At 38.5% G+C, this 27,541-nt stretch overlaps 1 protein-coding gene across 3 annotated transcripts; it reads left to right on the top strand.

The window, feature by feature from the left end:
- Positions 1-7,160: 7,160 nt before the first annotated feature.
- TAC1 (tachykinin precursor 1) lies at positions 7,161-24,630 on the top strand. 3 transcript variants are annotated; one of them, XM_082472168.1, is made up of 7 exons: positions 7,161-16,594; positions 17,078-17,209; positions 18,268-18,364; positions 18,841-18,885; positions 19,364-19,387; positions 20,838-20,891; positions 24,543-24,630. In XM_082472168.1, exons 2-7 carry the CDS (start codon positions 17,087-17,089, stop codon positions 24,590-24,592), a joined length of 393 nt encoding a protein of 130 aa, XP_082328294.1. In that variant the 5' UTR covers positions 7,161-16,594; positions 17,078-17,086; the 3' UTR covers positions 24,593-24,630. The 3 variants fall into 3 exon arrangements, with proteins under 3 accessions (XP_082328294.1, XP_082328295.1, XP_082328293.1); XM_082472169.1 differs by lacking the exon at positions 20,838-20,891 and having other exon boundaries at positions 24,543-24,625; XM_082472167.1 differs by lacking the exons at positions 7,161-16,594; positions 24,543-24,630 and having other exon boundaries at positions 16,983-17,209; positions 20,838-20,988.
- The last annotated feature ends 2,911 nt before the right edge of the window (positions 24,631-27,541 follow it).

Here is a 27,541-nt window from a genome sequence, read left to right as displayed (position 1 = left end):
ACATACTCTTGACTTTATGACTGTCAGTTGGGTTAAAACCCCAACTGTGAATTTGAAGGTGAAGAGATGTGCAATTGTTAAGAAAAAATAAACAACAACAGCAAAAAGACCTGAGATAATCCTATAGCTACACCTACCTGCTTTCCCACGAACAGAGTCAGTACTTAATAGTAAGGAAGGCAGTAAATATAGCTCACTGTCTTAAACTGCCGAAAGTTGTCTACATCTATTCTCTCCAATTGTTCAGCTGAACAGCAACTGCTTAAAAGTCAGGCAAGACTCACAAACTGGACTCTGTTGGCTTGCCTGCTTCACTCCACTTTCTCTGCAACCACGTCTGACAAACCCGATATAGCTGAGATTGAGAAATTCAATAAGCCAAAGTTGTTTAAGGCAGAAGTGTAAGAGAAAACTCTACTGTCTTCAAAAGAAAAGATCAAACTGGAGAAGGAAACAGGTGAATGCTAGTGAGGTGTGCCACCAATAGGCACTGCTCATTCCACAAGCATTGTCCTCTTATTTTACTTCTCTTAGCTGTTTAAGTTTGTGGGATGCAGGGGTTGGATCAGATTTAAATGACTATGTTGCTCTTTTTCACATCAAAGAATCAAGAACTACCGACAGAGGAGGCCTGTCTCTCCCAGGCAGGTCTGGCTGGCTGGCAGGGAAGAAAAAGTACTTGGATGTTGATGATGAAACTGTTGGGTTGAACCAAGGTGACTCTTCAATGAAAATTAAGCTGGTTCAAGGTGTCTGGCAGGCTGTAAAATGCAGTTTCATCAGCATGCCATTTTTTTTGTGGTTCTTCAGATGATTTTAGTTTTCGAATGCACCATTTTTAAAATATGCAAATAAAAAGTTTTCAAACATGAAGAAAAATAAAGTCAAACCACCTAGCTTCCCATCGTGCATCACTACTTTACGCTTCCGCATCCCTCTGAGATGAGAGCTAATGCTGACGCAGAGAGAAATCATTACTGACAATGTAACAGTATTGGTTTTGCTGTAGTTCCAGAGTCTGGCAAGACGGTGCCTTGGAGAGCATAAAATGATCTTAAATGCATCTACTCTGTTTCTGAGCTTAGATCAAATTAATCTCTCAAAGCCTCAGGTGCCTTGTCAATAAAACAGATAATAATAGTATTCACATTAGAGGGTTACTGCAATAATTAAATGAAATAAGGCACTTAGCACAAATCTGGCACTTGGTAAGCACTCAGTAAAAAATAACTATCATTATTCTCACTATTCTTTATAACCTTATATGGCCCAGCCTCTTTGGGCAGTTGCTACTGTTGCCTTGTGTTCGTCTTGATGAAGGATTAAACACTTTAACATATAAGACCGCCCCCCCACCCCGACACACACACACCACCAAAAATAGGTCCAAATGCAATAATGAGAAGTGAGAATTTACTGAAGATTTTGTGTTGTTAATGGGAAGAGGATTCTTCTTGCACACACTATGGGAAAGCTTCTCTATTTTCCCAAGAAATGCACCTCTTGCCAAAGGTATGTACACGACACACCTGCTCCCCTGTGGCAGCCCAGGAACCCAGCAGTTATCTGAAGCCTGAGCAGTATTCATCTTCAATATGTCTGGGGCTGTGGGTGGTTCATGCTGCCTCACCCATGCTTCCTCACCACCAATGTCAGTGTTCCCCAAAAGTATAACAAGAATCAATTTTTGTAAATAGAGGCATATTTTAGACATTTGGAAAAGGCTGCTAACCTGGACCAATTCAAGTATCACACCTCCTATGAAATTGTCCTAAATTAAGCAGAGCCAGCCACAGGAAGAGCTGATCGGAAGTCAGGAGTCCTGAGTTCTAATCCTGGTTCTGCTGATAACTGACTATATGATCTTAGAAACATCTTTTTGGTTGTCTGTTTCATCACCTGAAAAAAGTGTTTGGCAAGATGATTGCTAAGGTATCTTTCAATTCTAAAATTCCCCTGTTACAGACTGTGTCCCCCCAAAATTCATATGTTGAAATCCTAACCCAAATGTGAAATGTGCCCTATGAAAGAGACCCCAGAAAGCTCTTCATTCATTCTACCTGTGAGGACAGAGTGAGAAGATAGTCTATGAACAAAGAAAGGGGCCCTCACCAGATATTGAATCTGCAGGCACCTTGATCTTAAACTTGCCACCTCCGGAACTATGAGAAATGTGTTTTTGTTGTTGATAAGCCACCTAGTCTGTGGTGTTCTGTTACAGCAGCTTGAACTAAGACATCCAGCATGGATCTTTCTGTAAATACAAGAATCTAAAATTAAAACAAATCTTTCATCTCACTCTCAAGGTTATCTTAAATCCCAGTTTGTTTAAAGTGAGCTGTGCCTTAATTCTGATATCTAAACTCATGAAGCCTGCATTCATAAAATACAGGCCAGTGTTGCAAGCTTAGATACATAATAAGAAAAGTAAAGATACATTGGCTATGGTTCCATTTACAGAAACTAAGTGTTGAGTAAGCTAATTTCACTTACGTATACAGAGCTAACTGCTCCCTGGAAATGTTCTCCATACCAAGATATGTCTCTCGGTGAATATTGCATTTCCCCTGGAACACTCAATTTCTACATTTAGAGTAATAATGATATAACCGTGATTGCAATTTACTGTCTACCAGTTCCCAGGTACTATGCTATGTGTTTTACAATGTGATTTCGTGTTATCACAGAAACCTTATGATGTAGGAATATTAAACACAAACACACACACACATACAGAATAAGATGTCTAAGTTATATGCTTAAGGTCAAACAGCTAGCATACGATAAAAAACAGACAATAAACCAGGTCCATCTTACTGCAATATCTGCGTTTCATTCCATTATCTATGTTCTTATAGCCTCTAAATGATTCTAAGTACGTGTAATTACCTATGAGTCTCCAAGTTTTAAAACAGCTATGCACTGTATAGATTAAAGTAGCAAAATCCCATTACACTAGAATGGATGCAGCAATTGAAATTATTTTTCTTTTGTATGCTTAGCATATTCTAAAGAAATGTTGGTAGGGGCTTCCCTGGTGGCACAGTGGTTAAGAATCCGCCTGCCCATGCAGGGGACACGGGTTTGAGCCCTGGTCCGGGAAGATCCCACATGCCACGGAGCAACTAAGCCCATGTGCCACAACTACTGAGCCTGCACTCTAGAGCCTGTGAGCCACAACTAATGAGCCCACATGCCACAACTACTGAAGCCCATGCTCCGCAAAAAGAGAAGCCACCACAATGAGAAGCCGAAGAGTAGCCCCTGCTCGCCGCAACTAGAGAAAAGCCTGCGCGCAGCAACAAAGACCCAATGCAGCTAAAAATTAATTAATTAATTAATTAATTATTTTAAAAAAGAAATGTTGATAGAACAAAATTGCAGTCTGCCACTGGAACAAATTTTTAAAATAAGAAATAACTGGACTTCCTTTCCTTTCACGAAGCTTCTTCTGATAACTTACCCTAGAAAGATGATGGGGAATCCAAAATGAAGCAAATGGAAAAGAGACTGGCAATAAATTTTTAAAGGTTTCTCTGAATTCCTAGTTACTGGTAATGCTATTTGCTACTTTTGGAAGAATCAGTCCCAAATCTCTTGAATTCAGTTGGCTAAAAGAAAGGAAGATAAATCACTGGACCTCTAGTTAAGTTACTTCCTTATAATTAAAAATCCATTTACCCATAATTCTATTGATTCTTCTTGTGGCTGACAGAGATGTAGAATAATAAATTATTATTTTATATTTAATTCTTAATCCAAGTAATTATATCCAGGATAACTCTGTTACTGGGATAGCTTTATGACCGATTTTTACATATCACTAACAATGACTCATGGCCAGTACAAGACAAGCAGAGTAGAAGCCTGCTGGCCTTTTTACTTTCTGTTTATAGAGTAAGCACTGAGGATGAAATATCAGACCTCTCCATGGTTTAGGCATTAGTGGCTTCAGGTTTCCCTTAAACTTCACAGATGATGACAGCCATATAGTGCTAGATATTTGCTCAGACAAGAGCTTATGATTTCTTTTAAATTCTGTTCCAGGCTATGAAAATCATTGTCAAAGTTTAGTTAAGTCTCCCAGGCTTTCTCTCAGCTTTTGAACCAGATCCAAGGTCTCGGGCAAAACTCTTTCCCACTAAAAATGTTAACCATGCGTCTCTGTCTCTCAATTCCCCTTTTTACTGAAGTTTTTGCCAGTTACTTCACCAGGATATCTGGGGATACTGTCCTTCATGTGTTCCTTACTCATCATTCCTTTCAGACAAATCTACTATAAACAACACAGAGCTTGGCTGTAAGATTTCCCCACTAATTAATTAATTAATTAGCCTTATGCATTGTTCTTAACACATCAAAACTATCACTGTAAAAAGGACATATGAGTACAGAGCAATTAAACATCTCTGGAGTCTTCCTATGAAACTGTTCTGATAAAATTTGTAATCAATGGTAAATTTGTTTCTTTTTCTATCTTAATGCTATGATCAAAGCTCAAGCAGTACTGATGATGGAATTTCACTACTAAGGACATATTAGGTAATTTACATATACTAGGGTATCTATTTATACTTGAATTTCTTAAGGTTTTAAAGATTAGACGTTTCTGTACTTTTTAATAAGAAAATTATCTCTAAGCAAATATGGTTGGATCTTACCACATGGCTTTGACTAATGATTCTTCATAGTTTTCCCTTTTTTCATCAGTTTCTCTATTTTCATTTTGATGTAACTATTTAATAAGGGAAGTGTTTTAAACTACAAAGAGGGCCCCATAAGGGCAGTACACAGGAAGGGCATTCTCAGTGAAAGATAAACTGGGAAAGGGGCTGCTTAAAAGATCTCAAAATATTCACCAGACAAAAGCGAAATTATTTTTTAAATTGGAGGTGGGACATAGGACAGGTTCACTCATTTGTTCAGATAACATTCATTACCTGTTATGATCGGGTATTATTTCAGGAACTGAGTATAAAGTGAAGAACAAAACTGACACGTTCCCTGCCCTTAAGAAATGTATATTTCAATTAAAAATATAGTCACAGGTCAACAAACAATAGTTAAACACAACTTGTGGTGAATGTAATGGAATCACAAATTTGGTACAATGATAGAAAATTTAGGAAGTAACCTGCTTAGATATGGTGATCAGGAAAGCCTTTCTGAGGCAGAGACATTTGACCTGAGAACAGTACAATGAGAAAAGACCAGCTCTGCAAGGAGCAGGGGCATGAATATTTTAGCCTGGAGGTCAACAAACATTCTATTATGGGACAAAGAGTAAATATTTCATGTTTTGAGGGCCACTTGTTCTCTGTTACAATTACTCCACACTGCTACTGGAGCATGAAAGCAGCCATTGACAATACCTAACCCAATTGGCATTGACTGTGCTCCAATACAACTTTATTGACAAAAGCAGGCAGTGGACCAAATTTGGCCCATAGACTAGTTTGCTAACTCCTGCTCTAGCCAGATATAGGACCTGGGCAAAGACTGTGAACTGGGACTGCTGTGTTCAAGGGACTGATAGGACACTGGTAGGCTAAAGTAGAGTAAATGGGAGGAGAGGGGCAGGAAGTGAGCATGAAGAGGTAAGCAGGGGCCAGATCATGCATGGTTTTGAAGGCCAGGGTTAAGGATTTCATTTAAGCCACTTTGAGTTTTAAGCAGGGTGGTAACAAGGTGCTCTTTGTGTTTTAAAAGCTCATTATAATTCCTTTGTGGAGAGTGGTTTGGAAGACAATTGAAGTTGCTCTGGACTCACAAGGTGGCAACAAAAACGGGAAGGGGAGGACTTGCCTGGCGTGGCCAAAAAAAAAAAAAAAACACGTGAGGATCCTAACTGATGAATTGGATTGGGTGAGGGTGGGGGGAAGCAGAGATGAAAGAAAGGAGAAAATTAACTTTGAGGTTTCTGGCTGGAACAACTGGGTAGACCCCAGGTAGTCAAGTTGGGCTAAATTAAAAATTTCAAAGAGGAAGACTAGAGGACTTCCCTGGTGGCGCAGTGGTTGAGAATCCTCCTGCCAATGCAGGGGACACGGGTTCGAGTGCTGGTCCGGGAGGATCCCACGTGCCACGGAGCAACTAAGCCCGTGCACCACAACTACTGAGCCTGCGCTCCAGAGCCCACGAGCCACAACTACTGAAGCCCGTGCACCTACAGCCTGTGCTCTGCAACAAGAGAAGCCACCACAATGAGAAGCTCGTGCACCACAACCAAGAGCAGCCCCCGCTCGCCACAACTAGAGAAAGCCTGTGTGCAGGAACAAAGACCCAACGCAGCCAAAAATACATTTTAAAAATTTTTAAAAATTAAAAAACATAAAAAAGAGGAAGACTAGAGGGAGAAAAGCCTAAAAAGTTAGGTTGAATGCATATTAGGGAATCTTAAGAAATGAGTTAAGCAGATTGTAATTGTCTTTGTGAAAAAGAGGAGATTACTGAAGAGTTTTGTAGAGCAAAATAATATCATCAGAGTTCTCCTATAAATTGTGTTGTGTTGGATAGATTAGAGAGCAATGTGTCAGGAGTCAGGGAAAATTGTTAAGAAATTATTGAAATCATATAGAAGAGAAATAAGGAAGAGTTGGCCCAGGGTTATTAGTATTGGAAATGATAAGAAATGTAAACATAACAGGTCTTTTGGTTTTATATATATATACATATATATGTATATATATATGTACGTCTATGTATATATATATATATAATTTGAAGCTATTTATAATAAATTAACAATATAAACTAATTTTAAACATTAAAACATAAGACAAAAGCCAAGTTTTAGGGCTTCCCTGGTGGCGCAGTGGTTAAGAATCCGCCTGCCAATGCAGGGGACACGGGTTCGAGCCCTGGTCCAGGAAGATCCCACATGCCGCGGAGCAACTAAGCCCGTGCGCCACAACTACTGAGCCTGTGCTCTAGAGCCCGCGAGCCACAACTACTGAAGCCCGTGTGCCACAACTATTGAAGCCCACGCACCTAGAGCCTGTGCTCTGCAACAAGAGAAGCCACCACAGTGAGAAGCCTGCGCCCCGCAACAAAGAGTAGCCCCCGCTCACTGCAACTAGAGAAAGCCCGCGCGCAGCAGCGAAGACCCAATGCAGCCAAAAATTAAATAAATGAATAAATAAATAAATTTATTTTAAAAAAAAAGCCAAGTTTTAAAGAGAAATGTTGAGTAATTAGACTAGACTAGAAGTTAATAAAACTGAGCCCCAAAATCGAAAACTAGTTCTGAGTTCTCTGACAGCTGAGATAAATAAAACAGAAGAAAAACCAGGGGAAAGAGGTGAAAATATTGGATAAAATAACTCTTATCTGATATAAGAAGACATACCAGTTTTCCAGAGAAGATACACCAAATAATAAAGGAAACAAATCTCACAATCTTTTACAAAAGGAACATTAAACACACAATGAACTATGCCATAAGAGCTATTTGATCAAAACATATATACTCCTCATTAGCAATTTCTTAAATCAAAAACTCTTACATTTTATATCTAAACACCCAATTAAATAGAATACATTATACTATAGACCTGTGATAGTGTTTTTACAAAAATTAGAAGCAATGAAATCCAGATAATGAGTTTTACAGTGACTTAATTTGATTCAAAAGTGAAGCTTAGAAAATAGGAATACATGATTAGTGCTTCCCTCAGACATCCCCCACCCAAACCCTCAGCACATAAATGACATCAACTCTACAGCAGCCCAGACAATATGGTGGTAAGAGCTAGCAGCATGGACCCTGGAACCAGATAGCCTGAGTTCAAACCCCATTTGGTACAGACATTAATGGAAGCAGTGCAGGAGAGAGGCCATGGCTGCCAAATGGCAAGGTCTTCCCGGGACTGGGGTAATCAGGGAGGACTTTTCAGAGTTCAAAGTCAATTGCCTGATACATTAACTATTAAACTACTGCCTAGAGGATGAAGGGAATAAAGTATGGCTTCACAACTGGGTTTCTCAGTTTGACATTGAAAAATGCACTTTCCTGCTTTAGGGTGCCCAGTGAATCTAAATGTGCACATTCTCATTATCAGTCTAGTTCAGAATGATTTATTTCCTGATTTTTAACACTGTTTCTATGCCGTGTTACAAACTGGCCATTTTGCTAAGACAGTTGGGCTGGCTACCCCTAATTTTCATTGAATTTTTGACCTTTAAGGATCCAGTTTAGTAAAACTGATAACTGATTAGGAGTATGTTCAGTAGACTTACTAGTCTGGTTTATTATTTTAACACTGCAGAGTCATGTTGAATAAAGAGATTATCTTCAGTCTTTTGGCAAGTATATACAATGTAAATTTTTCAATTGCACCGAGAAGCAATGGAAGGAAAACACATTTATTAAATATTTTTAAAAACTGTTATCCTTGACTATATGTAAGTAGTTCAAAAAATCACCAAACACCTAATCTTTTGATTCAAGAACCACTAGTGACTAGGAGTTTATGAGGTGAAAAACAACACCTGTGAGCTTTGCTCTTCTTCGAGAGCAAGTTATCTTTGTTTGCTAACAGGATTTGCTGATGCTTAGACTGAACAAGAAGTTAATGTCAGTTGACTTCATCTTGTTTTACCCCTCCTGATCTTTGACTACCAACCCCCCTGGCAACATTGCCACCTTGGTTCCGATCCTCCAGTGGATATCCATTGCATAGCCTTACCTCTCTGCCTTTGCTTAAGCTGTTCCCTCTCCCTGGAACGCCTTCTATCCTACTCCCTCCTATCTAGGGAAATCTCATTCCATGCTCCCTTAATACAATGCTCACTCTTCTGTTATAGCATCTGTTATGTGTCCTGCCCCTCTGACTTTCTTGAGCCCTGCTGGAGCAAAAAGTGTGACTCATTCATCTCCGTACTCCCAACACCATACTTGCTTAGAAAATAACAAACATTAAATAAATGTTTATTGATTTAATTCTTTTTGTGGCATGTGCAGAAGGTTGGAGAGTTGAAATACTGTATCCTTTTCCTAGTAGTGTGCCATTTCTGACTTTACTATACCAGGAACTCAAATCAGTTTCTCATAAGAAGTGGCTCTCTGGACAAAGGAACAGCAATACAACAACTAAATGCTTGAAGAAGCAGCATCATGAAACATAGAAGGAAGTAATTAGATTTTGTTGCAAGGGATTAGTATTACCTGATGAAACCATGATTATATTACCTGGTTTTGAGTAGAACTGCTTAAAATCCCCTCTAGTGTACCTCAGGTGATACAGAAACTTGTAATTCTACCTTTGCCTCTGAGTGGTGTCTCTTCCCATGCAGTGGCAAATGCTCAATAACTCAGAGCCTGGTAATAATGGAGACTGGAAAGATTTCAAAGAGTGATTGACATGAGTGTGCTTAAAAAATCAATAAAGCATGTTAGAATTTCCATGAGGCAACAAGAAAAAAAGAAGTAATCATAGCAGCAAGATTTCTCAGGTAAACAACATGTAAAAGGTAAGCCAGTGTGTCAGGGAAGAGAGAAGGGACTTTACCCTGCAGATAACATATTCTTCCACTGTCATATGTGCAGCTACAGACAGCAGTGCTCCAGAGGATTTTCTAAAGTTAGGGAGTCTGGGACAACAAAACAGTAAAGAACTAATGCATCCGTGTGATATAGATGATATCCAACAATTCTACAAATATTTACTAGTCAGATAACATGAACATGCTACTATTCCAGGCCTTCTCCAATGCCTACAAAATAAAGTAAAAATTGTTAATTCCAGGAAGAAAATTAAAATCTACCATCAGCCACCAAACAAGAGTCACAATCTAATTAATGCACTAATCTTCAAGAATCTGTAGCCAATGAACGAAGCAGAAAATTCTGGAGCAAAGCAGAGAGAGAGGTCCATCACTGCTTGGATCCACAGAACCCCAGTCTCCCTAACTTTGCCATCACCTTCCAAACGATTTATTTGTGAATTGATAAAATTCTGAGAATTCTCAATGATGCTACACATGGAGAGAAGAAAACTGAGTGGGCAGATGATTATTTTCTTCCAAAACATAAAGGATACAAGTGGCTGAGAGAAACTGGTGACACCAGGGAATAGAATAGAGCTGACACTCCGGGAAGTAGAGGAAAGCTGTCAGGCATACAGAACTCAAAGTCCAATGGGGTCGCTTGCCAGAAAGGAACAGACCCTCCAATCAGGGAATTGACATGGAACAAGACATTGTACCAAAATCTCAGGGGAAAGAGCAGAGACTAAGTATTCAGACTGTATCACACCTCATCCAAGATCCCCCTCCCCTGTCATTCCCTCAGGCTAAGAAAAGTGAACAGAAGGCAAAATTCCTAGTCCTCAGAGGGAAAAAAATCTCCAGTATTATAGAAATAGAGTCAAACAGTCACGCCCAGAGCCACCCAAGCAACATCTAGATGGAGAGAATGGTCCAGAAACTGTGCAAATATCTTACACACTGTTTAGGATTCTCCAGAGAAACAGAACCAATAAGATGTGTATGTGTGTATGTGTGCATGTGTGTGGAGAAGGAAAGAGAGGGAGAGATTGGTTTTTTAAGGAATCAGTTAAAGGATTTAAGGAATTAGCTTACACAATTATGGGGGCTGGCAAATCTGATATCCACAGGGCAGCCTGGCAGGCTGGAGATTCATCAAGAAGTTGATGTCTTGAGTCCAAAGGCAGTCTGGAAGCAGAATTCCTTCTTCCTTATGGAACCTCAGTCTTTTTCTCTTAAAACCTTCAACTGATTGGATGAAGCCCACCCATATAATTTAGAATAATGGCTTTACCCAAAGTCTACTGATTCAAATATTAATCACATCTAAAAAAAAAAATACCTTCATGGCAACATCTAGAATGGTGTTTGACCAAACAACTAGGCAACATAGCCTAGCCAAGTTGACACATAAAATTAACCATACACACAAACACACACACACACACACACACACACAGCCACCTAGAATAATAATAGTTAAATGTTCATTGCATGTGCTAAGCATTGTTCTTTACACTTTACATGTATTTACTCATTTCACCCCCACAGCAATCTTATGAGGTAAGTACTATTTATTATCCCATTTGATGGATTAGAAAATTGAGGCAGAGAGTACATGGCTAGCAAGTGGCTAAGCCTGTATTAAAATTGGTAGCACTTGCTCAAAACTCATGCATTTTACCACTGAACTTGAAGGAATCATAACTCAGGAAACAGAAGGAAACTCCCTCAATTACTTCACACCAAGAACATCTTAATAAGAACATAAGTTCAATAAAATAAAATTATACCAATAAAATAATAAAGCAATTAAATGAGATGAAAAAGGAAATTACTAATCTACGTGGACAAATTGGGGACTATGCAACATGATTATGGAAATAGTAATTTAGATACAGCAAGGTGAATTACTGACACAAAAGTCAATTACTACACAAAGAGGAAAAGGTAAGATAATCTAAGTGAATGTGGATGAAAAGGGCAAAGAATTAAAGCAACTTGGTAGAATATTATAGACATTAGATATACATATTACAATAGTATATATATATATATATATATAATAAAATATATTAAGATCCAAAGAAAAAGACCATAATATTTTTGAAGTGGAATTTCCATTTAAAAGATATATTCACAAAGACAGAATACAGTAGAATTTCCCCAAAATGAAGAGAGAGAATTATCTGCAGAACAAAAACAGTCATAACACGCTAAGAAAATTAGATGTGAGATGCCCAACAAGACATATCCTAATTGAAATATTGAACATCAAGGATAAAGAAAGAATTCCTCAGATATTGAAGCAAAACAGCAAATCACATCCAAGCAGGGGGGAAAACTATCCCACCTCAGAATTCTCCCCAACACTCAATTCTGCAAGACAATGAAGCAGTGTCCATAAAGGGCTGAGAAAAATGAAATTTAATTTTTAAATATTATAACTACTTAAGATGTCATTCAAGCATAGGAACCACTGAGAGACATTCACTAGCATGAAAGAACTCAGGGAATGCAATATGTATGATTTCTTCTCGAGGAAGAAAAATTTGCTTGACAGCAACATCCATCCAAATAAAAGATGATTGAAAATAAACTTGAGAATGGCAAAGCTAGATTAGAGGGACTGGTGGTGAACATAAATCTGTTTAAATATAGAATGAATAGAAGACAACTAATGAAAGTACAGTAGCAAAAATAATTGTGAATGTTATAAACCTGAATAATGTTAAAATAATAATATAACTGCAAAAATTGGGAGGTGGGGGGTAAGGAAGATGGGAGGAAGTTTGAGTGCTAATGTCCTCATCTTTCAAAACAGGAGCTAAATAGATACTCTCCAAATATCTATTTTGTAAACTGTTACATACTAGCCTCTTAATGTTTACCTCCAAATCTTGTTTTATAACATTGATGGGTTATTTTATGGAAAAAGTATCTTGTGGTAAAGAAACATTTTTCACTTTTATTTTGTTTTTCTTCTACTAAAGTCAAATAAAATATAAGCAACCATCTTTTATTAAAAATACTTCCTAGGATCTCATCCTACTTTCATAACTTTTATTTATCTGTGACTATTGTTATAGTCTTCAACATATAATATGCATAGAACTATATTCAAAATAATGTTAACGGTGGCAATTTCTGAGTTTGTGGTAATTTTTTAAAAAATACATTATTGTATTTTTCTGCATTGCTTTATTTTTTATAAAGAGTAGGTCTTATTTTACAAAAAGAAAAAAATCAGGTGTTTTTTTTTTCCCTTTAAAAATTGTAGGCAGTATATCAAGATGTTAACTGTGGTTTGTTCTGGGTTATGAGAAAATGGGTGATAGTATTTTTTCTTTGTGCTTTCCTGCATGTTTTTAATTTACAAACATAAAAAATGATTTATTAACTATTTACTTTTTCACCATTCTACTTCTCATACATATGTATTTCACTGATATGTATATTTTCATAAATTTGATGTTTTGGGAAACAAAACAAATAAAGAATAGAAATATCCCAAATAAAAGAAATAAAGAATATAAGTAGCCCAAACCCTGCAATGTTCAAGGAGAAAGTGTGTCAGTAAGTGCATGACCTTACTAGGAGCACTAAGTTAGCAATTGACAAATAACATGGAAAAAGTGGGAAATGTATTCTTTGATCAATTTTTTATCTCATTGTTGTTTATTACTCAATTCTATAAAACAGCCTTTGTTTTATGTACTGTGACACATTTACAACATATAGCATCTGAACATAGTTATACACCTGGTTACACTGAGCTAACAGGGAAGAATTTGTGAAATAGCTGTCTTTATTGTTACTTCATAAACCTCATCAGCAGCTAAGAAAAAAAATTAGTCTAAAATGCCCCACTTTGGGTATGGAATTTTACAAGGTGGAGAGGGATATGAATACATATTTGCTTAAAATATAATAACAACAAAAATAAAATAATAATAAAAGAATAAACTAAACCTAAAAGAAATAGTTACTAGAAGGAAGACGGTAGTGGGACAGGGATTGAAAGTATACTTCTTTGAATACATTATGTTTCAAATATTTGAGTTTGGAACTATGTGTTTTATATAATTCTAATAAAAGCAATTCCTAAAACTCAAAAGCAAAGTGAGCAAATGAACCTATGTGTATTATAGTTGATAGCATAACCATATAGAGAACTTTTAAAATGACTTTAAAACATAGTAAGTTGACTGAACATACCTTGTGTGATATATCTTAAAGATTAAAAAAAAATACAAATAAAAACCCTTAGTCTGTTTCTAATAATCATATTGTTGATCATGTTGTCATTGTGTATTGGGATAAGCAAATGAGTAACAATGTTGATGTCACTGGGAACTGATATTTTGGCGTTGAAGAGAAGATGCAAAATAGAAGAGGTTAAAGAAAGACTCTATAGTATCCTGATTTGAACAGAAAGTTGTCATGATATATTCATGATTTTAAACACACACATACACAAATTTTCAGCTCTGTTCATTGAAAAAGTCTTGAAACAATGAAGAACTCTGTAGCATTGTGCACCCATAATACCCAGATTATGGTCTCTAATTATCATTTCTAATTCAAAAGAAACAAGAGCTCCTTAAATGCAAATTGCAGGTTTGAGGCAGGAAATACACAACTTAAACCTAGAATATCTTGTCTTACCAAAATCAAGAAAGCCTTTAAAGCCTATTTAAGGCATATCAGATATCTCAGGAGTCAATTTGAAAAGTCACTTTCTGGTCACCTTTCTTCTTCTGGCCAAGAAATGGGATAATCTGAGCACCGATTAGAAGGAGGCCTGATTCTATCTTTCTTTGAAGAAATGAAATACTTCAATTGTGTTTAAATCCATGAAGTCATAATAATCCTAAATGGGGGGGGCCCTATTTGAATATATTAATTTACCAACTCATTTTTTAAATTGGTAAAGGGAATTAATCAAGCACTTATCCCATCTTTCCTAGGTTAGCCATGTCTTAGAGTAACTACATAGTTGTTGAGAAAAAAATTTTCTCTTTATATGGAAGGAATACTAATAAATAAAAAAATAAATGATAAAATCATAATAACACTATTTTGAAAGTACTAGTAAGTTAATGGATCTAAAATGATCAGCAACAGCTGCTAACTTTCAAAAGGAGAAACAACCAGCTATCACGTGCTTCTTAACAACACATGCAAAGTAACTTTGTCAGAAAAACCAAACCAATATGTCATTAAACTTCTAGATACAACTACCAAGTAATCGGAAATAGAACAGAGGAACAAGTTAAAAGAAACCACTAGGTGTAATCAGCAAACTCCAGAACATAGTACAGTCTACTGAGCAGTTTTATTTATAAAGAGAGAGAGAGAACTATAGATTAGGGAAGATTTAAGAGATATACAAACCAACTGCAATTTATGAACTTCATTACAATTCTGATTTCAACTAGTAAACTGTATGGGGGTGGGGCTTATGAAACAATGAGGAATATTTGAACACTGACTGGATATTAATGTAAGGAATTATTTTATGTTTTTTTTTAGGTGGAACAACAGCATGGTTCTGTTTTTATTTTTTATCCTTTCTATAGACATGCTGAAATATTTACAGTTGAAATGATGTCTGAGATTTGCTTTGAAATAATCTGAGTGGTGGGGAAATAGGAAGGGTTTGTAAGTGAAACTTGCAAATTGTTTCAAGTGGATGATTCTCTCTACTTTTGTATATGTTTATAATTTCCCATATAAAAAAGTTATAAAAACAAATATAACGCATTGCATTGTGAGGCTAGGCCTACAGAAATGAGATAGACACATGGGAATTTCAAAAGTCAGGGTTATTTAAGAAAGAACAACAAATATTAGAAGAAAAAATATTGGTTTATATGAATTGCAATAAATTATTTCCTTTATGCACTATACTAAGAACATCAAAATTAGCTGGAAAGCATAGTACTTACTAAGGAAAGAGGAGAAAACAACTCCACCCCAGATACAACAGTCATTTAGTCTGCAAGGCAAACCATGGGCTCATGGAAAGCTGCGATATCTATAGAGATGTTATTTGTCAAATAGTTTCGTATTGATAATGCCTGCCCAATTAACATCTTCACTACACTTATTTTCATATACAGGAGAAATCTATGAAGGATCTTAAGAGTCCTTTAGTGACAACCGGGAAGGATCCTGTACACCTCTGGTGCGTTTCTTAGTCTTCAGTGAGAAAGGGTAGGAGAGAAGCGAAAACGTACCCCTGCTCCAGCATGTAGCTAGCTGGCTTGGAACAAAAGATATCCTAGAATGGCACCGATATAAAAGTTCTACGTGCAATGCCAGGTTTAAATTCCCCCGTCTCCAAAACGTAAAATAAATCTGCTGCCATCGTCTGAAATCCTATGGGACTGAAAAATCCTTTCGTATACTGAAGAAACGGCAGTATTCTAGCTAATTTGGGAGAAAGATGTTCTGCTCGTAGAAAGATGCTATTGATATATCTCAGAAACACTTAAGACACTCTGCAGATGGAAATAGGGGGGAAATGTCTCCCTACCCCCCCCCCATTTGAAGTTCTCCTTTCTTAGTCTGATTTTCGACAACAATATCTTAATACCCGAAGTTATCTGGCCATCCTTGGAAGTGCAACTTACCCTCTCAAGGGACTTAAAAGTTGCCTAAGTCTGAGGAATGAGTCACTTTGCTCAATTTTGATGAGTAATCTCAGGTGTCATGGAAGCCCATTCTGAAGAAAAAGAGGGGAGGGGGCGTCAGATCTGCAAACGGAAGAAGACAGGCCGCTGGGGATTGGATAGCGAGATCTCGATTTTCCTATAATTGCGTCATTTCGATCCCAATTGGGTCCAGATGTTATGCGCACCGACGGTTTGCCGTCTCGGAAACTCTCAATCAGACGCAAGCGAAAGGAGAGGAGGCGGCTAATGAAATATTGAGCAGAAAGTCGCGTGGGGAGCGTGTCACGTGGGTCTCGAGGCTCAGCGAACCTGGGATAAATACCGCGCTGCAGCCAGCAGGCAAAAGCGCGAGCTGCTGCGACAGAGAGTGCCGAGCGCCCAGCGAGCGCTCCGACCCGCCGAGGAACCCCAAGGGCTGGTCAGCCGCAGTAAGTGCCTGCGCCCTGCCGGGTGGGCTTCCCGCACCGCGCACCGCTCCGAGGCGGCGTCTAGCAGGGCTGGATGGGCCGCTGCGGCGAGGGACAGCGGGGAGACAGCTGAGGGACAGCGGGGAGACAGCTGAGGGACAGCGGGGGGACTGCGGGGAGACGGCGGCGAGACGGGTATCCCAAGTGCCTTGTCCCTCTTTGTCTTCCAGCCGCAGAGCCTCCTGGCTTGAAGGTGTGGATTGGTGGGTTGGGGACTGGGGGAGCTGGGATCTAGGAAGAAGAGGATTTGAGAAGCTTTAGGGCTTGATTCTCTTTCCTAAAGGGTACCGACAGGACTTCAGCCCTTAGGCGGTTTATCTTGTTTCAATCGACCTTGAGTTCCGTTGTGGGATCGAAAATTCTGCTGCCTCAACTCTTGGATAGACACCCCCAATACATATATTTTTTTTTCTCTCCTCTGCCTCTTCTCCCCACTCTTCCCAGAAATCCAACATGAAAATCCTCGTGGCCTTGGCAGTCTTTTTTCTCGTCTCCACTCAACTGTTTGCAGAAGAAATTGGAGCCAACGATGATCTGAATTATTGGTCTGACTGGTCCGACAGAGACCAGATCAAGGTGAGACCCGGTCCCAAGATGGCCCGCGCCGTTCTTCATGGGCTTAGGAGGTGTCACTTACCCCCCGCGATAGCATCCCAGTTACCCTAGCGGGCACCGGGACCGCAACCAGAGGCGGTGGAGGCGCGCCGGGAGGGATGTAGAGGAACGCCATCCCCTGGGTCCCACACGAGATTTTGCATCCAAGAACCAAGTTTCCTCCCGAGGGCTGCATCGTCGGGTCTTGGGAACTCTCTGGAGGAATAATACCCTCCCAGGTGATCCCGGAATCCTCACAAGACTGGAAACCTCACAAGGTTTCATTCCCTGGTAACGCGGATTTCGGAGACTCAGGTCCAGCTGCAAGGACCTGGCATTTGGAAATGCTGGGCCAGGGGCAGAGGAGCGCGCGCCCGACGCAGGCAAAAGCAGGGGCAAGTGGCGAGGTGCTGGGGTCTTGGAGGGGCGCAAGTGGGTAGGAGGCTAACTTCCTGCCATGACTTTTATTTTACGGACCTGGAGACGTAGCCGCAAGTTTTCCTTTAGATTGCTCGCAGGCTATTCGCGCAAGGGAGCGCGCCCCGCCGGAACAGTGAAAGTCGCGCACTGTTAGTCGCTTGTAAAAGGCTGTCACCTTCCCTACCCTCCCCCCGCCACTCCCCCCCACACACACACCTGTGCGCATTTGGGGCGGTGAGAAGTCTCCAAAGCCCGAGCTAGAGATGAACAAAGTCCGGTAGCTGAGCGGCAGATGAGTGAGGGTCCCTGAGATGGGAGGAAAGAGGGGAAAGTGAGCAGGGCTTGGAGACGACGAGCCTCCAGCTAACTGGTTAGGGCTAGGCTTCGGGGAGGCGGCGGCGCCGGACACGAATTGGGCGGGGAGGGGTGGAGAGAGGCAACGCCCAGGTGTGGGGAGGCCCGGCCTCCTCTCGCCTCGGAGCTGGTTCTCCAGCCCTGGCTCGGCCTGTCACCACCGCCAAGATTTGCCCCAGGCTGGAGCGCACCGCCAGAAAGACTCTAGTTTGCCGGCGCCTTGTACTGGTTGCCTACACGCCCCTGTCGGTGCGTCTGTCCTCTAGGAGGAGCTGCCCGAGCCCTTTGAGCATCTTCTGCAGAGAATCGCCCGCAGACCCAAGTCTCAGCAGTTCTTCGGATTAATGGGCAAACGGGATGCTGGTGAGATGGGCAGCCATCACCCTCTCTGTCTCTCTGGGCAACCCCCACCCCACCCCCGCCACTCCCACCCCGGAATTCTAGCTCATGCTCAGAGCGCGCAGTCTCTCTTGATCTATGAGCAGAGATTTCCACCCTAAAATGGGTATATCTCCCGGAGCGCGACTCTGGCCCTCACCCCGCTAACACACACATGCCACGGAGGGAGGGAGAGATGGGTCCAAACCACCAAGAACAGGAACCAACCTTAAGCTAAGTGCTTCCTTGACTAAGGATCCAAACTGACAAAGAACAGGAAGGAACGGGGCCTCCAGGGGATATCAGAATGTTCTCAGTCCATGTGGAAAACTGACTTTAGACCACTGGGGTTAGATTAGATTTAGGTGCCAGTGTCTCATGATAGAAATATTTAATTTCCTTGAATTCTCACACCATCAGTGGAACGTGTAAACAGTTAATGTCAATTCGTCTCTTGTCAGATTCCTCAATTGAAAAACAAGTGGCCCTGTTACAGGCTCTTTATGGTAAACCTTTCTATAAATCTTTATTTTACTCTTGTGAATGCACATGTATGAAAATGGAGAATGTCTTTTGTGGGCTGAAATACAGATTCTTGGTTGACTATTGAATAAAGAGATGGGTTTGCTCTCTCTCTCTTGAGCATCAAAGCTGACCGGCCTTGAAGATGTGTCTCTTATAAGAAAACAAGACAGGTGGTAAGGCCAGGCAGTTCAGGCCTCAGGAGTCTCACAGACCTGGGTTTGAATCTGTGGCCCACATAAATCACTTAAAAATATTCCTTTTGTTTAAAATATTTTGTTTTTATTATTAATAATTTGGATAGCATTTATGATTCTGCTATATTCCTCAGGATAGTACATGAATGGAAAATGTTGCATTATTTAAAAAATCAATTTATTTTATAATTCTCTTTAAAAGATATAATGTAGCTCCTTTAAAACAAATCTATTGTGTTTGTTAATTTTATTTTTCTTTCTATAGGACATGGCCAGATCTCTCATAAAAGTAAGTTCCAAATTATTTTGACATTTATCATATGCAAATGTAAATTAGATTGAATTCCACTTTACATAATAACTTATTTTCTGTTGTAATGTAGAACTTAATATTTTTAATTAGCACAATTTAAGAATGGAGCAGACTCATAGTACATCCAGAACATGAATGTTTAAAGCTCTGTTGTTTAAACATATCATACTTACCGAAAGGATGCATTATATTAAAAATCCTTTAACTCCCAGCTGAACTGTTGCTGAATTCCTGACCCACAGAAACTGAGATAATAAAGAAAGAAAGGAAGGAGAGGAAGGAAGGAAGGAAGGAAGGAAAGAAGGAAGGAAGGAAGGGAGGAAGGAATCCTTTAACTCCTGTAAATTGTTAGTTTTAGATAAGAATTTCAACCTTAGGGGTAAAAATCCACCACACATTCCTCTCCCCTCAACCCCACCCCACCACTTCCACTGAAAAAACAAAAGCAAAAACAAAAATCCAAGCATTTATAGGCATCTCCTAGTTCATTTTAGTATGCTGGATTCCATGATGACATCATTTCTTAGAGTAATCCAGCAGCCAATTAAGAGGATGGAGTGAATGAGTAGAGAACCCATACTAAAGGTAAAGATAGATAAAGTTGTAGAAAGTACCAGGGGTCCATCTTAATCACACTCACTTACCCCAAGGTCCACTCACTTACTCCAACTTGGATTTTGATTCACTGGAAGCAGAGTAGAGGCCACACTAAGATAGCAGCCGTGTTCTTAGCTAATATAGTATAAACCAAGAGACATCCTCCCACTAGAGTTAAAATAATAATCCTTTCCAAAGGCTTCATCTTTGAAAGTAAATAAATCTTATTCATATTTACTTTCTCAGGACTTGACTTTCAAGGGAATTATATATAGCAAAATTCCATGTAATGAAAATAAATGTGCTCTATTAATGTCAAAACTAATGTACTTTTTCCAAAAGAAATATTTTTTTAAATCCAATAAAATAGCAATAGTGAACTTTAGAAGTTTATAATTATCAGGTACAGGAATCTGATTTAACTAAGCTTCAGTTTCCTGAGAAATACAACATATTCAGTAATATGAGGAAATAAGCTTTGATGTTTCTGTCACACAAATGTGAAACTGACTCCCTAAACATCAAAGCTAGCTCAAACAGCAATATTTAAAACATTGTATATAGACAGATAAAATAGAATATGAATAAAGTGTACTTGCTAATATTTAGATATAGAATTGAGAAAAGTGCTTTCATTGTATTATTTTTATTTAGTGTCATTTATAAGACTTACTAGGAATCTTTATTTCTTCGGGCTCACCAAAACTTGAAATAATTATATATTTATTATATAGGCATATATTTGGAAGCTTGCTTTCTTTGGTACTAGTTATAACAGTTTATTTCCAGAGATATATATATTAAAATACCCCTAAATGTATTTTTCCAGGGCATAAAACAGATTCCTTTGTTGGACTAATGGGCAAAAGAGCTTTAAATTCTGGTATGTATAAAACCATGACTGCAAATAAACAGTACCTTAAATCTACTTCTATTTTCTCTAAGGCATTCTTTTCAAAGTATTAAACAGGAATAATAAAATTAAAATGAGTATTTATGTTGAAAAAAATCTAATTGCAATAAATAAATCCAAGAATGGATTTATAGATGATTGAGCTAATATCACCACAATATCAATCTATCCTTCTCAAACTCCGAGTGCCTGCCACATTTAATCATTACCTAACCTGAATCTTTGGGCTAGTCTAATACCCTTTCCCTTACATCTGTTCAATAAGCCACATTTAACCTTACTGAACTAAGGGGTATGGGGGATGGGGGAGATAAGACCGATAATTTTACTTGTTACCAAGGTAACTGGAAAGTCTTACAAAAGGTTAAATCTGACAGTCTTCCAACACCAAAATAAATAAAAACAAACAAATCCGTTTTTACAAATCACTTGCTCTTTATGATATTATAGAAACTCAAACTCTAAACCTCCTGATGAATGTTTAAGACTAGGAGAGTAACATAGTCCGTTCCAATGCCTTCAAAAAGGAACACAGTCAAATTATCCTAGAGGGTTATAATCAGTTCTGGCTATAAAACCCTTAAAGAGAACGAGTGCCACAATTCTCCCCATAACCCAGTTTAAGTCTGAACAACTCTTTCACTTGATGTAAAGCCTGCATATTTCCTTTCTTTTCTTTAATTTCTATCTTCTATGTAAATGCCATATGCATATATCTGAAAACTCTAATTTCTTAACTCATTCATCACAGTATTTTCAAGGTTAAATAACCCCTGTATCATTTTCATAGAAACTGATATTTTGTTAAGCTCATTCAGGCCTTATAGTTCGTAGTTTAATTTGAAAGCTATTCAGATTCTCTTTATTTTACCTTCAGTGAAATTAGAATTAAAATACTAATCATGTAATTAATTAGAAAGTAATCATCACCTGTCTTATCCATTTAGAATATTTCTGGTTTCCTGAAAATCTGTAAGTAAGATATGCTGGCTTAATTAATCTGAAAAAGTCATGCAAAAATGAGGTATCCTAGTATTTTTTTTTTTTTAGTTTCATTTTATTTTTGGCTGCATTGGGCCCTCTTTGCTGCGCGTGGGCTTTCTCTAATTGCGGTGAGCGGGGGCTACTCTTCGTTGCGATGCGCAGGCTTCTCATTGCGGTGGCTTTTCTTTTTGCGGAGCACAGGCTCTAGGCGCACGGGGCTTCAGTAGTTGTGGCTTGAGGGCTCTAGAGCGCAGGCTCAGTAGTTTTGTCGACCCCTGGGCTTAGTTGCTCCGAGGCATGTGGTAACTTCACGGAACAGGGATCGAACCCATGTCCCCTGCATTGGCAGGCGGATTCTTAACCACTGCGCCATCAGGGAAGTCCAAGGTATCCTCATATTTATATTGGTTCTCTACCTTCCAGATTTAGACACTACATTTGTATTTCTTCCTCAGTAATTTGGAGGCTTCTCAAGTTTAAATTTTAAAGAAGCTACCAGTGTACCTAATGAAAAACTAAAATTGTTTTATTAGTACGTATTATCTTCCAGCTTTTGGAAATGGAATATAAGTTTAAACCACACTGGCTTTATTTGTATCAGAAGTGTACACTAGCCCTTATATACCTGTGGTTTTCTTGATAATCACACCAGTCAACAACTCTCCATTTTCAGAATTGATAAGCGGTTTCAGAACATGCTTAACTTTACAAATAATATAGATATGTGCAATTTGAACAAATTAGATGCTATTAAATGTACTTAAAATAATATAATTATAGATATATTAAATAGAATCACTGTATGAATCAGAATCAATTTATGACTAAATCTTTGCTCCTCCATTTTAGTTAAGATGATATAAAAGGAAAAAATGGGCAAATATGTAATTTATACCCAATCGGGTACATTTTCATATAATCAGTTGAGGCAAGGTTATCATAGACACCTTCTACAGCCATCCGATCCTTACCCTGTTGTGGTCACAGACCCCTTTGACAATCTGAGTAATCTAGAAAGTGTCTTCCCAGAGAAACCCTTATCAGTTCATACACACAAACATTTACATATGGTTTTAGAGGATTCAAGGACCAGGTAAGAAACTCTGCTTCCAATTAAGAGGACTTTGTATTTCAGCTCAATCACTAATCTGTCTTTGGTTAGTTTACATTCGCATTCACTTCCCTTCTCTGAGGAACAAAATTATGTTACCGAAAGCTTGTCAGGACCTGAACTTGTGCTGACCATCCTCCTCCTACAAACAAACCAGGGTCAGAAATGGACTGTTTCTTTCCTTCAGAACTGCCAAGATCGGGCCTCAGACTATCCATTCCACCCCAGAAGTGTGTGCATGATTGACATAAAACATTCAACTTATTGTTAACCTCACTTAAGGGAATCTTGAATGCTAATGAGAACCTGCTCAGTGGTAAAAGGGGAAAGTGATAACACTGGAGGCTTTACCTACCTACTCTTTCAACAAATCCTTCTCACTGAGAAAATTGTTTAGAGTGGCACCTAAGATTCCTACATGTCTTTCACAATTCTTTCTACTATTTCTATTTAAATTCAGTATTTTATACATGCATACTGAATTTTTAAAAGCACAGTAGTTTGACTACGATGTAAATCTAAGTGTATAAAGTATTGGATAAAATGATGAAAATATATACTTAAGTATTCTGATCACAGCAATCTGATCTGTACTCTTTTGTGGCTGCAGACCCCTTTGAAATTATATTTAATAATATAATATAATATAATGTAATTTGGTACTTTTTTCTGTCCATATAGTCAAAGTACTTAAGTTACTTGCTAGCTATATGTTAAATACCTTTGGAAGCAGTGATTAATCTTTCACAGGCCATTAGGGTGCTAGGAGGTAAGTTAAACTATGTTGTACTTAGATGGCTCAATTGCCCTACTTACAGACAATGAGATTGTTTTTAGTCTCAAGGACAATCTATCATTGGGAGGAATCCACAAGATAGGAAGAGACCCTCACACCATTAGGTACCCCTATACCGGAAATCAGCAAACTCATTCTGTAAAGAGCCAGGTAGTAAACATTTTAGACTATGTGAGCCATGCAGTCTCTGCAGCAACTACTCAGGTCTTCCATTTTAATGTTAAAGTAGGCATAGACAATACATAAATTAATGGGTGTGGCCATGTTCCAATAAAACATTATTTACAAGAAAAGATGGTGGGCTAGATTTGGCCCATGGCCTGTAGTTGGTTGACTCTGTCCTAGAATAAAAGTCCCACATTTTGCTTTCATCCTCCTACTATTCCTGTTTACTTTAGGCATTATCCTTTCTATAAATCACCATGGTGTCCGCCACTGCTTGAGAAAGCTGTGGAGAATCAATGTTGCAGTATATTGTGGAAATACACTTTGGGGGCACCAAGTCTATGAGGATGACCAAAGTAACCAAGAATTCTGTGGACAGATCACTTCCAATCAGGATAAAGACTGAGGCCCGATTGGAAGATGTGCAAATAAGACTCTTAGAAATACTTCAATGGAGTGAAAAAAGTAATTATGAGTTTAAAATAAATTTCTGTATGCCTTGAACTTTGTTTAACTGTGTCAGTGAATCTTCTTAACAAACCCTTTACCTTATCTTTGTTCTCAGTGGCTTATGAAAGGAGTGCAATGCAGAATTATGAAAGAAGACGTAAATAAACTACCTAACGTATTATTCATTTGAGCTTCATTTGTGTCAATGGCCAAGGCAAGATAAAATGAGACATGCGCTATGAGGAATAATTATTTATTTAATAACAATTGTTGTTTTGAGTTGAAAACTCAAAAAGTATTTATTTTTCATATTGTGCCAATATGTGTTGTAAAAGCGTGTTGTAATTCTAATATGACAACTCGCTCAGAAGTAGAAGTCAGTGGTAATTTCTCAACAAAGCACAGTATTCAATGAAGTTGTAAAAGCCTATCAGAGATTTAGTCTCCAAAGAAAGAAACCATTTCTCTTTGTTGGCAGCAGTCACGTCAGCTACTACTAAAGAAAGGAAACTCACAGATAGGCTGTGCTTCTCCATTTGTTTTCATGGTGAAAGTGTACTGAGACTTGGTACCAAACTGTGTTTGTATCCCTGCAGCATGTTTCATGTTTTGTGACTATATAGAGATGTTTTAAAAGTTTTAATGTGACTCTAAGGTCTTTATTTTATTGTACAATGTGTTGTGATAGTTTACATTTTAAATAAAAGAAAAAAATATCTTGAGAATTGGGTCTTAATTCTTTCATTAACATTTATGTCAAATCAGCAACCTTTCTTTTAGTAGATGAAATATGTTCCAAGCTGTTTTTGGCTGCTAAATACTGAAACAGAAAACTACTAAATCTCTCTTTCTTAAGGAAGATGACCAAAATGTAATCCCAGTTTCTCTCACACACACACTTTTGGCACAGGATCATTCATGGAGAAAACAATTACATTCTGGTCCCCAAAACAGTAAAGGCTCAGTGTTGTTTATATGTGCTTATGATTCCCTTTTACAAATAGGATAATCTATTTTAAAGATGCATTTCACTGGTTATTTCCTTGTTTTGTAAAACATCAGCACACTACCATTTCAGCCCTGTTTAAAGCCCAGGAATAAATGCAGCAGTGTTTGAGTCTCACTAGAATCAAGACACCAAACCAAACTCTCACAAAAGTCACTGGAGGATGATACAGAAAGATAGGGAGCTGATAATATGGCATCACCCCCATAACAAAGATAAGAGCCGCTTTCTTGCATATCTAAGGACTGCCTGTGAATTGCTAGTGCCCTTAACACTCCAGCAGAAGCACGTGTATCAGAAATACAGGGCAATCAGAGGGAAGCTCTTGTGTATTTATTTAAGGGGAAGCATCGCTAAGTGTCCTTGGAATCATTTTCTGATTGCATAAGAGAGTGTGAAATATTGACAAGTGGTAAAACAACTCAGGACAAGCATTGCTCAGTGAAATAAAACTCTGTGAGTTTATTCTGGACTGGTGACTGTTGTTGATCAACGTTAAAACCACTTGTGGGACAGGAGCGCTAAAGCATATTTTAATCTTTATATATTTAAATGAATAATTTTTTCAAAAAACTCCAATGAACTAACTTTCCTTATTACACAATACATTTAAATGCTACAAATTATATTATTATAAGCAAAATGGAGAAAATCAGAGTCATCTAGAGCCCCATTCCCCAACAGTAATGTTTGATGTTCTATTTAATAATAACAATAATTGTAACATAGTCATCATCATAATAATAGCTTCATAATATATATTTAATCACTCAATGAAGGAAGTATTATTATTATCATCATTTTACAATTGAGGATATGAAGCTCAAGGAAATGTTGGGGTAAGAGATTATAATATGAGAGGAGTCAGGATTAGAAAGGAATTATTAGGCAGAAATAACAATGAGATTGATGAAGCAAACTGGCATAGTGACACAACTGAATACTATGACATCACTTAAAATGGCATTATGGTGTGTTTAGTGACATGAAACAACATATATGGTATGTTGTTAGGCACAAAGCAGTATTTCTGCATTGTATGTACATATATTTTTCTGCATAGACGTTTTAACAGGAAGGAACCATGTAATGGATAAGAGTGAGGGGTTCAGAGTCAAACTGCTCCATCACTTAACGGCTGTGTGATGATACGCAAGTCCCTTAACTGCTTTCTGCCTTGTTTTCGTCATCAGTAAAACTGGACTAATGATGCTGTCCACTACTATCATACACCACTCTACACAGTGGACAGTAGCCACACGGAGCTTAGGTGAGGGTCGTGGGACATGATGCATGTCAAGCTTCGAGCACCATCTCTGACACACAGCAAGCATTCTGTGAATGTTACCTGACGCCATTGTTAGCTACTCTCCAAAATCCCCAAAGAGAAAATCAGCACTATATGAGAGCCACTAAAATGGTTTTTATAGACACACTGAAGAAGTAGTAGCAGCATGGGTAGTTTCTAAATAGTTACCACACAAATTAAATCTGGGGCCATCCATCTCACAAATAGAGGGGCGCTTTGTGCTGTGCATTGCTGCACTAGACAGGCCCCACAGCCCCATCCCTCTCTGAGAGTCTATAAATCTCTGCAGCAGGATTGAACAGTGCTGGGTGAAGACCATTGTCTGCCAGGCCATACTCCTGTCTGCTCTCCCTCCAGGCTCAGAAACCTAGCAACCGCTGAGCAGGAAAGAGAGTGACTTCAGCTTGAAGTTTGTACTCATGAAATATTTATTGTTACTTCCCCTCTGTGGCATACTTCCTTCAACTAAAATGAGTTTTCTTCACCTATATTCTTTCTAAAATACTTTTACTCTGTTACAAAACAGCAAAAAAGATCAATCTGTACAGTTAAGTTACCACGATACTTTATTGCTTTGGTTTGGGGTTTGTTTTTTGATTTTGGTTTTTGTTTTGGTCAGGATCCAGGGCAAAAATAAATGACACTCAGGCTGAGTCATTAGAGGAAGATTTAATAAAGGGACTAATCACAAAGTTGTGGGCAGGATGTAGAGAAGCCAGCAATGGAATGTGGTCTCCAGGCTAACATCCTTGGAGCCACAGTGATCCCTAGGCCTGAAGGATCAAGATGAGGAAGTGAG

The sequence above is a fragment of the Balaenoptera physalus genome (assembly GCF_965194825.1).
Source record: "Balaenoptera physalus genome assembly, chromosome: 8".
NCBI classification, from domain to species: Eukaryota; Metazoa; Chordata; class Mammalia; order Artiodactyla; family Balaenopteridae; genus Balaenoptera; species Balaenoptera physalus.
Note: the sequence above shows the minus strand (reverse complement) of the source record. Positions and strands in the feature narration are given on the sequence as shown.

Bases quoted from the DNA above. Each gene is read 5' to 3' on its own strand.
- TAC1 (XM_082472167.1), top strand. From the start codon at position 17,087: ATGAAAATCCTCGTGGCCTTGGCAGTCTTTTTTCTCGTCTCCACTCAA. The intron at 17,210-18,267 runs GTGAGACCCGGT...TCTGTCCTCTAG, and splicing joins CCGACAGAGACCAGATCAAG to GAGGAGCTGCCCGAGCCCTT. The intron at 19,388-20,837 runs GTAAGTTCCAAA...GTATTTTTCCAG, and splicing joins TGGCCAGATCTCTCATAAAA to GGCATAAAACAGATTCCTTT.